The sequence below is a fragment of the Carassius carassius genome, chromosome 2 (genome assembly GCF_963082965.1).
Source record: "Carassius carassius chromosome 2, fCarCar2.1, whole genome shotgun sequence".
Taxonomy (NCBI): Eukaryota; Metazoa; Chordata; class Actinopteri; order Cypriniformes; family Cyprinidae; genus Carassius; species Carassius carassius.
The window spans coordinates 26,506,751-26,521,250 of NC_081756.1; the positions used below are offsets into that span (position 1 = coordinate 26,506,751).

The following is a 14,500-nucleotide window of genomic DNA, read 5'->3' on the forward strand; positions in this document are numbered from 1 at the left end:
GTTAATGGTATCAAATGTTTGAATCAGTATATACTACTATTCAAAAGTTTGGGGTAAACAAAATTTCCTCTTCAAAAATGTTTTTGAAAACTAGAGCCCGACCGATATATCGGCCGGCCGATATTATCGGCCGATATAAGCTAATTGCATATAAATCGGCATCGGCATTTATAACGGCCGATGAAACATGAGAAACAGAGTCTCATGCTTCACTCATGTTATGAGTGTTGCATAGTGTGCCCACCAGAGGGAGCTCTGCAGCTCCAGAGTTAACAACAGCGCCAGAAGTCCACTACAGAAGAAAGCGATCAACTGTTTTGACGGTGAGTCTGTCGTTCGTCATGTGAAATGATTGTAGATTTAGTTCATACCCTGTATATAAAAACTGTGTGGTAGTTCTAGCTAACGGTCCTATCATTATTACTTCTAAATATTCTGTAACATCACTTACAGCCGCTAATGCATTGCTATATTAGATTAGCCACAAAGCTAATACCATGTTTATCAGTGGAAGAGCGCGAACGTTAATAGGAGGTCAAACTATAACGTTAGCGTTTAACTTATTCTTATTCTATTGCGGTGTGTTTCCCACATAATGACCGCGTAATTGGGCCTTTCACACAGTACGCGGTATGCACGGCGCTTGCCGCTGGGCTCAGCGTTGCCCTTCAGATACAACGCGATTTGCGCTGCGCTATGGCATAGGCGGAGTTTTAAAAATGTTTAGCGGGAGCTCTTTCATAGTCTGTTCCTCCTCCTTTCGGTCAGCAGCAAACATGTATCTGTCCCGTTGTAAGAAGCGAGCGATAGCGCTAGTCCTGCTGATGAGAATTAAGAGAGAAGCAAGGAAGAAGAGGCTACCCTCAGGTCCAGAGAACAATTTGGTGAATTCAGGCTGGTTACGTTACTCTAACGCTAATAGCTTCCTTTTTAGCAGGCCCCTTAAATGCTTGCTATTAACTTGTTTGAAGGTGGTTCTTCTCAAAATTGACAGCGGTGTGTTCATGACACTAACGTTAACCATTCAACTTCGAATTGATTCCGTAATCTTCCGGTAATAGTAGGCAAGACGATGTTTTGATTCAGACTGCACAAAGAGAAGAGGAGAAGATATACGGGTCTGTTGTGAATGTGTCTGTGAGAGCAAATATAGTGTAGTTACAGTAACTACAGTAGGTGCGTCAGAAATGATTAAACCAGAGGGGACATGTAAATAAATGTGAGCTGAACAAGCGCTTTTTTTTTTTTTTTTTTTACATATTGTTTCAAAGCAGCTTTACAGACATAACAGGAAAATGTTGAAATAATAATAAAAAAATATATATATATTTCTCATTTTTGCCTATGTAGGAGATCCCAGTTTATTATTATTATAATTCTAATGATGACATGAGTAATGATACATGGTGATATTATTAATACACATGCTTATTCTTTCTCCGTCTCTCTTTCTGCCTACAGATGGCTGAAAAAGGTGAATGCTGTAGCAGCAAAGTGTGGGACTACTTCTGCAAATACTTTAACTTTAGTATTATAATTTATTTACAGTAAACACACAGACTGTTAAAACCAGCTTCAACTGGAAGAAAGTAAAAGTGTTAAATGTTTAAAACCAGACTGTTTTTTGATCATTAAAAAATATATACTTTTGATGTGCAATTGTTTAGTCATTGAGACTGTAATCTAAGGCTTTTTTTTAACATAGTCCATTCTGGAAAATGGTTTATACAGCCCACATACATAGAACAGGCAGATATTTTGCTATTGAATGTTGTGTAAATGCAGTTTATAGGAAATGGGTCTAATATCCAGATTATTTTTAAAATCAAAATATCGGCTTATAAATCGGCTCTTTTCGAGTTAATATCGGCATCGGCCCCCAAAAATCCATATCGGTCGGGCTCTATTGAAAACACATATGGCTGCATTTATTTAAGCAATAATGATGAAATAGTAATATTATGAAATAATTAATATAAATAGTTAATATATAATCTTAATATATTTTAACATGTAATTTATTCCTGTGATGTATCAAACTATATTGACTAAATACACATTTTTTTTATTATTTTTTTTATGTCTATTCCTCTCATTTTCACCTTTTACGATTATGTAATATCTTTGAATTTATGTTTGTTTGCTGGCTTTCCTCAGTAAATATTTATATGTGCAATGCATTAAGTTCAAGTTGGGACTTCTGTGGAAGCCATTAATCAACATAATCATGTAATTAAAAGATTGAGAGCCCCATTTTAAATCTCAGCAGCCAGTATGCATCAGAATAGCATGTCTGCTTGCATTAGCATTTTGTGGTGATGTTTCTAAAAGTATATATAATCCACAGGATAACATGGAGGCCTTCTACAATACACCAGCCCTGGGGAAACAAGGCACGTGCAGTTACCTGACCAAGGCTGTAATGATCCAGCTGCTGCAGGGAGAGATGAACCCTAGTAAAGATGACCCGTGCTCTGTCAGCTAATGCACCACACACTCCTGTCAGCATTACTTAGACTGCAATACAAGCCCAGTCTTGCTAACATAGGATTGTTTTTGTCTGGGATATATTATATAGTACATAAATTAAAAAAATATATATAAGTATATCCATATTTGCATCTATTTTAAAAACACAGTTTACATCTTGTTGTGTAAGAACCATTAAATAATAACCACATGCCTCATTTTAAACTATTAATTAAAGGTCAAAATCCCCTAAGTTCTGAACTAACTGCATGTCATTATTTCAGGATGTGGATTGAATAGAGTGTTGTAGATGTTGTTGGTTATGAGCATAAAAGTGAATCTAGAAGCTGTTGTGCAAGTGTTTTTATTTTGAAAATTGATAGTATACAAGTATATTATAGTATACATACTGTAATATGTAGTATACAAATTCATCTTAACTTTATGTAGTTTGTATTTCATTTTGAGCCTGTTGTCAGTTTGCTTCCAAGCATGTGACTACTAGTCAATATATCTCGTGTCACTTGCCTTTATGTATGTTTGAGTGGTATGAAAATTGTTGGAATGTTTTCACTATAAGAAGAGTATTTTCAGTCCATTATTACTGAAGGAAAATATATATTGAAAAATAAACTGTCCGTGTTTTAACTTGATTGCAATTTTCAGCCCTTTTCTCATTGTGTCAAGTGCATTGAAAACCTCAAAGCTTTGACAGAAACATAAAATATGCATGTGTCATATAGTTATTAGGGTACAAAAGCTTAGCAGGAATCTTGTTTATCCGAGTGAGTGGGTGTTTGGATCAAGATTCTTATTTATCATGCTGTCCACTGCCTCTGCTTCATGTATGTCAGAGCGATCAGATGTCTCCATCGTTCTCCTGAGGAATGAGTCCCAAGCTCACAATATATTGAACACGGAGACTAGACTGAGACTGAAGAATCTGTATCTGCCCCCGAGGCCAGATAGAAGCTTTGAATAGATGGAAACGAGATTACACACTGGCATTTAAGGGCTGAAAAAAACTAAATTACATGTTCTTAAGCCAAAATCTTGTCATATGCAAGTGGAAGGCTTGTTTTTTGTTGATTTGGCCAGTCCATTTAAAAAAATGGCACAATCTATAAGAAGGTTGGCATTTTTAAAGAATATAATGCACTTCCTTTAGTCTTACTGCATTTTTTTTCTGATTTCTGTTATTAATCAATGCACCATACACTATACCGTTCAGAAGTTTGGAGTTAAGTAGAATTATATTATGTTCTTGAAAGTAGTCTTTTATGTTCACGGAGGCTGCATTTATTTGATCAACAATATAAACAGTAATATTGTGAAATGTGCCAATTTAAAACGTTTCTATTTGAATGTATTCCTAATGGCAATGCTAATTGTTCAGGAGTCAATACTCCTGTCTGCGCCGTCACATGATCCTTTAGGAATCATTCTAATATGATGATTTCATGCTCAAGAAACATTTCTTCTCATCAGTCTCGAAAACATGTATGATGCTTAATGTTTTTGTTTAAGGATTATTTGATGAAAAGAACAGCAATTATTTAAAAAAGCAACTTTTGTGCCATAGTGTATTTAAGTTTAGTTCTGTATTATGTTGAATTAGCAGCAGTATTGTATTAGTTTTCCCACTACTTCATGACTAACTTTTACCACCGATGATGCAATGAATTCTCATCATAATCAAAGAATCTGTGGCACCTCTTTAACTTGACCTAAAATCTTGCATTTGCTTCTATTACAAATACAATGCTATGCAATTTTTATAAGGATGTTTTATTTATTTATTTATTTATCTATAAACAGTTGCCCATTCTTTCTGACTGTTGTCTATTTAGATTTCAGATAGCTCTTACACAAAGAAGGAAAAGGAAATTCAGAGAACTGCAAGTAGGTTTTTCAAAGAATGTGTTTCTTTTATTATTAATTTCAAATCATATCAGTCTTTGACAAAGCTATCTTACTCAGTGTCTTCTGAGAAGTACACATGATCCGATTGGAAACAGGAACAACAGATAAAAATGAATACAGAAACCTAGTGCTCAGCTGATATTGATGCACTTTTTTTCTTTCTGATAACTAGGTCATTTTTCCAATATTATTGCACACATGGCTTACAGATAAGCACTGTACTGTACTGTCATTAGCTTTTACAGTATTCAATTACAATGTAGCCCTTTCAGTCTCTAAAAACAAATGCTTAATGAAAACTAATGCATCAAATCACAAAACAATTCATTTTCCATTCAATAAAGTAAAATCTTAAATATATAATACTTAAAAGGTTATATAATTACTGATGAATAACAAAAAAGTATGCATCTAAACATTACCCACTATATGATCATGAATTGTATAGACATTACATTTGTTTATGCACTGTAGTTCAGAGTGATAATATAATACATAAAGATAATAGCTTTTGCATTACAGTGGTGATTAGGTGCAATTAGAGAAAAATTTAAGCATTAAACTCATCAAAAACTCTTAAAAAGTGCTATATATTTAGCTTTCCGAAATTCATCCAAATGCATTTTTAAAAGGTTCTTCTATCATTGTCCAGTTTCTACTGCATATGTTGATAGGACATGATTCTTTAGTTAACTAGTGAGCTGTTCACTACTATGAAGTATGGAATGATCCTTCGGTAAATGTTGTGAGCCTTTAGTGACCATGGGCTCCTTTGGCTGTTTGCGTTTATGTAAACTCTTTGAGGAAAAAGCATAGAGGAATGGATCCACACAACTGTTGATGAATGTAAAAGTTCCAGCAAAGTGTCTGGCTGAAGAGGGAACTGGCTTTGATCCTAAAAAAAAAGAACAGATTTTTTCTAATTTGATTATTTCGTACGGAGCCCAAAAAATGAAGAAAACTATGACAATCCGTGTGACCAGTTTAGTTGTTCTGTGTCTGAATGCTCCCTGTGTGGCTGTTTTGTATAAGAAATAATATGAAGTCAGCATAATTGTGAAAGGAAGAAAGAATCCAAGCAATGACTCCAGTAGAGCAATAATACTTCTGGCATCTGACTCCAGGTTTCTTTCACACTCCATTCTGGATTCCCTTTGACTGATCTCTTGTGTAAGTACACCAGGACAAGAGAAAAGCAGCGCCAGAGCCCAAGTGCTGATCAGCAGTGCTCTCTCTCTTCTCTTGCTCATCATGGTCCACAACTGTGAATGTGGATGTCGAATCCGTAAACAACGATACAAACTCAGCATAGTCACTGTTATCACACTTGAGTATGCGCTGCAGTAGACGAGTGCCATGAAAAACTTGCAGGTTACTTGGTCAATGCTCTCTAGGTCACTGTAGATCCACACGGGCAGGGTTATCAAACACAAGATGTCCGCAGCTGCCAGATTCAGCATCAGATGAACGGTGAAATTGTCCTTTTTGAAATGCCGAACTATGAAAATAATTACTGCAATATTACCAGGGATTCCAACCAAGAAGCAGAGACCCATCAGACCACTGCTGAACAGGTCAGCTGTAGTCCAGCTGGTGGAGTTTAAACTGGAGTCTCCGTGGGTCAGCATGACACAGACAGTGCCGTTCAAAGACTTCTTCAGGGATCACCACTTTAGCATTTACACACTTATTTATAACTTATTTCATCACTTCCCTACAAACACACCCACACTTCTCATGAAATTCTTTCTTTCATAATCTCAGATCTAGACATGTCTACGCCTCTATCAATGTGAAACCAAAATTGTATAATAAAAAACAACAACAGATCTATTATATTCAACTGCTATTTATTTTCAGATATCATATACACTCAAAAATCTAAATGTCTGTTTACAATTTATTTTCAGCTAGACTTCATACCTGTCTTCATGCCAGATTTATTCATACATACATATATAATTATAAGTAAAATAAACTCCTCTTTATATTTTTTTAGCTAGGTAACTTCAACGACCTGTCACATACAGTATCACATTAAAAATCATCAACATGGCATTCATTGTTTGAATTTCTTTGTAGAATGTACAGGATTTGAAAACTGAGATTTTGTTCCTTATCAGAAGTAAGAAAGCACAAAGCTCTTTGCGATTATTGGACAGGAGGCTCAGATACGCAACAAATAATGTGAGGTGTAGAGAAAACCTGCGGATCCTGCAGAACTATGTGATTCATACAGTCAAATAGAGTCTGATTTAATGTCAGAGATTTTCTTCACACGTAGTATGAGTTACAGTCTGACACTTTTCACTGCATTTTGATGGACAGAATATATGTAGGACCAATGGTGATAATGAAAAAACTTTTTTTTATCGGCCGTACTCCGATTATTGGTCAATAAATCCATATATATATATATATATATATATATATATATATATATATATGTATATATATATATATATATACATATGTATAGGTGGTACATAAAATATTACCATTTAATTATGAATTTGATCCACTTAAATCATCTCAACACACACTGCTTACCTATATATGGTAAGAAGCTGTGTGATGGGTGAGTGGGATCACCGGTGATGCAGAGGGCTTTGCAGGTGAGACATGTTCCATAAATGTCCTGGAGGGAGGGGAGAGAGACACCAATGATCTTCTCAGCTGCTCTCACTATGCGTTGCAGAGTCTTTCGGCAGGACGCGTTGCAGGCGCCATATCACACAGTGATGCAGCTCGTCAGGATGCTCTCGATGGTGCCTCTGTAGAAGGTGTACATGATGGGGGCCGGGGCTCTGGCTCTTCTCAGTTTGCGGAGGAAGTAGAGACGCTGTTGAGATTTCTTGGCCAGTGCTGCGGTGTTTTCAGTCCAGGAGAGGTCCTCTGTGATGTCAAAGTCAAAAGTCACCTTTATTTATATAGCGCTTTAAACTAAATACATTGCGTCAAAGCAACTGAACAACATTCATTAGGAAAACAGTGTCAATAATGCAAAAATGATAGTTAAAGGCAGTTCATCATTGGATTCAGTTATGTCATCTCTGTTCAGTTAAATAGTGTCTGTGCATTTATTTGCAATCAAGTCAACGATATCGCTGTAGATGAAGTGTCCCCAACTAAGCAAGCCAGAGGCGACAGCGGCAAGGAACCGAAACTCCATCGGTGTCAGAATGGAGAAAAAAACCTTGGGAGAAACCAGGCTCAGTTGGGGGGCCAGTTCTCCTCTGACCAGACGAAACCAGTAGTTCTATTCCAGGCTGTTCTATTCCTGTCCTGGTGCTCCTCTGATGTGCACACCCAGGAACTTGGTGCTGCTCACTCTCTCCACAGTCGCACCTTTGATGGTCAGAGGAACGTGCTGAGTGTGTGCTCTCCTGAAGTCTACAACAATCTCCTTTGTCTTCTCCACGTTCAGAGAGAGATTGTTGTCACTGCACCACTTGGCCAGGCGGCTCACCTCACTCCTGTAGTTTGTCTCATCTTTGTTGCTAATGAGACCCACCACCGTCGTGTCATCTGCAAACTTAATAAAGAGGTTGGAGTTGTGTGAAGGTGTGACGTCATGGGTCAGCAGAGTGAAGAGGAGGGGGCTCAGCACACATCCTTGGGGGGCCCCAGTGTTCAGTGTGATGGTGCTGGATGTGTTGCTGCCGACCCTTACTGCCTGAGGTCTTCCAGTCAGAAAGTCCAACAGCCAGTTGCACAGCGAAGTGTTGAGCCCCAGCTGAATCAGTTTGTTAATGAGCTGTTGAGGGATGATTGTGTTGAATGCTGAACTGAAGTCTATGAACAGCATTCTGACATATGAGTCCTTTTTGTCCAGATGTGTGAGTGCTGAGTGGAGGGTAGTGGCGATGGTATCATCGGTCGACCGGTTGGACCGATATGCAAACTGAAAGGGGTCCATGGAGGGGAGGGGGGGGGGGCAGACTTGATGTGGTGCATGACTAGCCGTTCAAAGCACTTCATGAGAATGGGGGTAAGTGCAACAGGACGGTAGTCAATGAAGCAGGATGGAGATGGCTTCTTCGGAACTGGAATGATGGTGGTAGTTTTGAAACATGTGGGAACAACAGCCTGATTCAGTGAGATGTTAGACCAGGACCAGGAGACTGAAGGACAGCTTCATCCATCAGGCTGTCAGGAAGCTGAACTCCCTCCTGAACTGGCCCCCCCCCCCCCTTCTGCCCCAGGCGCCACTGAACTATGAACTCCCCCCCCCCCACACACACACACACTAATTATATGATGGCATGCACTAATCACTTTGTGCAGCATTGGTCTGCTCACCACCTCGTTCAGCATGGAACTGACGTCATTCCACTACCTCATCAGTCAGTTAAATAAAATAACTGCTCTTGAGCCCTTTGTCACTTGTCACTTTAATCAGAGTAATGAGTATTAAGGGATTTAAAAATATTCTATCTGCACTGTTGTTCACTTCATTGATTTGCACTATATCTGTCATTTGCCTTGCGCTGCTTTATTTAACTTTATTTTTAATTTTATTATGTGCCTTTTTTTTTCTTTTTCTTTTTTTTACATTCCCTTATTGTATAGTTGTATCTACATTTTATATTTGATATATAATATGCACCGGGGTCTGAGAGTAACGCAATTTCGATTCTCTGTATGTATGTACTGTACATGTGGAAATTGACAATAAAGCAGACTTGAACTTGAATATAGCAAGTCTTAGATGTCACATTAGCTGTTTAAATACTGTAGGCTAGGCTATATAATAGTTTTTTTCTCAAACAATTAATCAATTAATGATCTCAGATGAAGGGTTAGTTCTCAGACTGTCTGATGTGATGCTTATTGGAAAACACAGAGCTAAGAGATGGTGGCAACACTTTTCTTGCAAGAGATTCATAGGAACTGTACTAACTGAAGGTGGCTTCCAAATCAGCAGTATATGTGTCCCATGAGACACACTGCATGTCAGCAGTCTAAGCAACACAAGACAATAAACAATTAGTCACAGGCTTTCCGTCTCCTTGTATGGTCCTTCTGAGTAAAATACCAGTTTATGGGTTTTTTCTGTTCCTGTTTTCAAAGTCTACATGCTGTAAAAACAAAAACAAAAAACACCTTGCTATAATTTGTCAACTTAAAGTGGATTAAGATAACTTAAAAATCCAACTTAACTAAAGTTTAATATGTCAAGCACGGACACTTACTTTTTCAGTTGAAACAATACTATTAATTATTCTAATGTTGAATTTTAAGTTGTGATAACTAATTGCAGCAATCATTTTATATGAATACAAGTGAATCTAATTCCATGGCGTGGTTTACATTTCATTAAATTACATTTCAAACTCATGGCTGTGTAAAAGTAGGAAACATATCAACTGCCCAGTAAACAATAAGAACAATAATCAATTTTCTTTAGTCAGCAACATTCATCTGATGGTGATTTTGTATGTTAAATGTACCTTGTTCCATCAGGTTACTTACAGTGCCTTGTGAAGTATTCAGACCTATACAATTATATATATATATATATATATATATATATATATATATATATATATATATATTTCACATTAGTCTACACACCACTCCATAATGACAAAGCAAATTTTCCCTTGATTTCCCAGATTTCCCTTGTCATCATGTCCAAACCAGTATTAATGTATCATGTCTAATTACCATTTAGTAAAAAACTTGGAAACAAAATTTGATTTACAGTATATGTACATACAGTTCCAGTCAAAAGTTTGCTAAATGTCTATATTTTACCATGACATACTGCCTTAATTAAAGCCTGCATTTATTTGAACAAAAATACAGAAGTATTCAGCAAGGATGAGTTAAATTGATAAATAGTGATAGTAAAGACTTATATTGGTGTACAATTTTTCTATTTTTATCATTTTTAAACAACTTTTTAATCATCTGAAAATCCTAAAAGAAGTATCACAGGTTATAAAATAAATATTAAGCATCACAATCAAATAAGCGTATTAGAATGATTTCTAAAGGATCATGTCATTACTAGGACTGGAATAATGAAAATTCAGCTTTGCACTAAATTTATTATATTTTAAAGTATAATACCTTTGAAAATTGTAATAATATTTCACAATATTACTGGGGTTTTATCCCCCTCTATTTTTTATTAAATAAACGCAGGCTTGATGAGCATAAGAGACTACTTTCAAAAAAAATTACCATAGTGACGTGTCCATACTTTTGACGGTAGTGTGTAAGTAAAAATCTACAACATTTAAAATGAAATGTATACAGTGTGTGCAGAATTATTAGGGAAACATATTTTTAACATGTTTTTTATAATAGGTTTACCCTTTACTCAAACAAACCTGTTTGATCAACTTGATTGTTCACAGCTGTGACTGAACATATAGGGGGCAAGTCCTCTTTATAAGACAACTAAAAGGTGAAATAAGTAAGAAGATCCTTATGCTGACTGTGCAGAATTATTAGGTACTTTTCCAGTAGGTACTGTGATGGGGCTGAAAAAATACTTAACCCCTAATGAAAAGGATAAAATAGTGATATTGCTAGCTGAGGGATCAAACATAAGAAAAACATAAGATGGACAAACAACGGAGAGTCAGGACTGCTAAGAGAGGATTATTGGTGCCCCCCTGACCAACCTCCAAGATCTTAACACTTCCAGAGTGAGGAAAAGGGCTGGTAAAATCACTCTGGACCCCACACAGCCAGCACACTCCCACTTTGAATAGTTGCCCTCTGGTCTGCACTACAGAGCACTGAGCACCAAAACACACAGACACAAGAACATTTTGTCTCCCCAGGCAATATCCCACCTGAACAACACATAACACACCTCAGGACTGTACATCTGTAAATAACACATATACACATTCACAATTCTGTCTGCTGACATTTAGTTTTTCTCTATATTTTATGACTGAATTGTTATTTATAAATTATTTTCTATTCTCTTTATTATTTGTGTTTTTATTACCTTAAAATTGTATGCATGTCTGCTCTATGTTTATACTTTCTGTACTGGAAACTCCTTACACCAAGACGAATTCCTTGTGTTTATATACACACTTTGCAATAAAGCTCTTTCTGATTCTTATCTTTCTGATTCAGATTCTGGTAAGAGAAATTGCTAAAGTTTTGAATAGAAACTGGAGAAATGTGTTTCTCAAGAATTCTCAAGAAGGGCGGATGAGAAAGGAGAAGAAAAGAGGGATCTACGAAGAATAAAGAAAGAAGAATGAAACCAGTTCAAGCTGTGGCTTGCCAAATGTTCCTCGGAGTTGTACATGAACGTTTCTGAGGTGAAAAAGAAACAAGGCTGGCCTCCTCCGAGAAAGAAGCATAAAGAAAAGCGTCTCGAATGGGCAAAAAAAAAGCACATGAGTTGGCCACCAAACCCACCTATTTTAAAGTGCCTTGTTTATTCTGAAAGAAAAGCACATCTCAAGTTTGGATGCTCTCTGGAATGCAGTCGTCTCAGCAGTAAAGTCTACTGGTGAAGAGTATGACTGATTCTGTGGATAGAAGATTGATGACTGTGGTAGAAGGAAAAGGAGGCTAGGTGAATAAGCGAAGGGACTAAGACTCAACTTTAAAAAGCTTTTTTTGTTGTTGTTTGTTGTTGCTTTAACAGTTAGTAATGTTTAAAGATATTGTTCATTTACAGTTTTCGTCTTATTTTATAATTTCCATTTGTTTCTACCTAAAATGTTGTTGTAATAGTTGTGCTATTATCTCTGTACCTAATAGTTCTATGCACCTCTTCTAAGAATTATTATTATATTTTGTTATTATAAAGCAAAGAAATCTTAAATAGTCAATATACAGTAAAAAAAAGTAAATTGTTGTGCTTTTAAGAAAGTCCTTGCTTTAATAAATCTTTTATTGATTGATTGATTTATTTATTTTATTAAAAGTTCAGTGTACCTAATAATTCCACACACACAGTAAATAAAACGGTTAGGAATCGTATTTGTTTCAAGTGCTTCTTATTGGGGTTGGGGGGGGGGGGTCTCTAAAATGTCTAGAACCGGCCCTGACTCAAAGAAACAACTGAGAGACAGCGATATAACGTCATTACAATGATTACATTGCATTTTTTCTTGTATTTCCTCAAAATTTAGATATGCTGTCTAGTCAGGAAAAGGCTGATTTCCTCATAACAGCAGTGTGATTACTTCTCCATTACACTGGCTACTTTACGTTGTGTAAATCCAGTGTGGCAATCTATTGTTTTTAAGATATGTTGTAACATCTTATTGCGTTTGTATAGGAGAAGTTTTGATGCATCTCTAGATTGTGCACTGAGACCTGCAGACAGCTACGATGTGATGGGAATAGAGTTTAAAGCAGAATTTAACATGTCTTTGCTGCCATCTAGTGGATGATAACCATATTGCTCTGCTAGCAGACTATGGTCCAGAAAGTATTTTTTCCACTTTAAATGTTTAAAACATTGTACCATCACGTGAGATGAGGACTACTTTTGTATATCAGTGGCCAAGTAAAAAAAAAAATCTATATAAGGCATTTGATCGAACTTTAATTTATTCAGGTTTGGTATACCCTTCTATTACTTTTAGCTGCAATTAACTAATAATGGGTGACAAATATGCCTACAAATAAAGTCTTCGTACATATCACTGTTGCCGCGGGTTGTTCTTCATGTCCACGGATTCAAAGAATGAAAAGTAGGCTATTTAGTCAAATAACATAAAAAAGCCAAGACTCCTCGACGCCCTTTAATCAAACAGCAAGAACGAAAGAGAACAGGCACATTTGTTTATATTGCTCTGTATAGAACAACGTTAGCTGCACTTTTAATAATTCATAAATATTTAATCTGAATAAAATGTAAATTCGTTCCCCTCACTTTATTCTGGTTCGTGTGTTCAAGTAGAGGTTTCTAGATTTAAATCTACGTTTAAATTCAAAGAGACAGTTTCCATAGTCTTTGCATGACCTGACTTTTATCAGTGTCCAGCGCTGAACACTCTGAAGCAGTTCATTCATACTCGAAGCCAGAGGGCGCTCTCACGCAGAAAGTCCAAAACAGATTCATAGAAGTAATGACGTGTCACTAGGAAAATATTGAACAAAAACATAGCCCATTGCTGCAGCTAATCTTACTACCACAGGTTACACAGCAATATGCATGCTCTCTTCATGTAGTTCTTGTAAAATAATATTAATTTAATAAGTAAACAAGCACACACCACTCCTCTGAGAATTCCACTGGAAAATGACATACTTAAACTTATTTAATTTTATGAATGCTAGATTATATTGTCCTAGTCATGGTGTTTTTCAAAAAACATTTAGACACTTTTTGGTGAATTAAAAGCATGCGGTAATGAAACTAACATTAAAACAACATTACAGAAACTTACATTTATTTTAAAGAAAATAAATTAAAATTAAATAAGCAGTTAACTCAAGCAAAAACATTCCACGTTGTCAGTGTTGACGGTTAAGATGTTCTAAAAAGGCGATTACAAAATACTACATAAACATCACGGGCTAACACACATAGTCATTAACTTGTGATTTTTTATCTCTATATTGATATTTTTCGGCTCCTCTTCTCTGCATCGCTTCCTGTCTTGTGCTCCTGATAACTAAATTTTTTTCACTCGTTTTTTAGAAATGTTACTTTAAAGGAGCATTGCGTAGGTTCTGAAATTTCTAACCGTTACTGACACCAGTGGCCGTTAGAGGAACTGCACCCAGTCTCATCCTCGTTCTCAGTGCGCACGCTCTTTTTTTTTTTTTTTACTTACGAGGAGTGTCCGTGGGTGTCTGAATTGTGCTGGAGGCTGGTCGCTTCTTTCCATCCGCAGAGTCCATTTGAAAACACTATTGCCGCTGCTTACTATAATGGCTGACGTGCCGTTACGTTGTAAGCCCAAGTAGACGAGAACACGCATGACGTCACATTTTGTGAATTTTCGCGCCAATTCGGGCCCGACTCCTCCACACACAATTGAGCCTACAGGCTGATAGAGGCAACCGTGGTGGACAGTCGAGATGTCATTTTTTTTTTTTTTTTACATCATGGTTGGCTCATACATGTACAAATGAAAACTTTATCTTAAAGATTTTTAAAAAAAAA

The 14,500-nt window shown here is 36.5% G+C and overlaps 2 protein-coding genes across 4 annotated transcripts in view; one reads left to right on the forward strand and one right to left on the reverse strand.

Annotated features, from left to right (window-relative positions):
* The window catches only part of phkb (phosphorylase kinase, beta), a 69,906-nt gene extending 67,062 nt beyond the window's left edge, over positions 1 to 2,844 (forward strand). For all 3 annotated transcript variants that reach the window (XM_059513831.1, XM_059513821.1, XM_059513840.1), the window contains one exon: positions 2,348 to 2,844. In XM_059513831.1, the coding sequence (XP_059369814.1) occupies positions 2,348 to 2,485 (138 nt within the window). In that variant the 3' untranslated portion in view covers positions 2,486 to 2,844. The remainder of the gene's footprint in view (positions 1 to 2,347) is intronic.
* Positions 2,845 to 4,570: 1,726 nt separating this feature from the next.
* On the reverse strand, positions 4,571 to 6,020 carry LOC132098816 (leukotriene B4 receptor 1-like). The gene has a single exon (XM_059505036.1). It carries the CDS (start codon positions 6,018 to 6,020, stop codon positions 5,082 to 5,084), a length of 939 nt encoding a protein of 312 aa, XP_059361019.1. The 3' UTR covers positions 4,571 to 5,081.
* Positions 6,021 to 14,500: the final 8,480 nt, after the last annotated feature.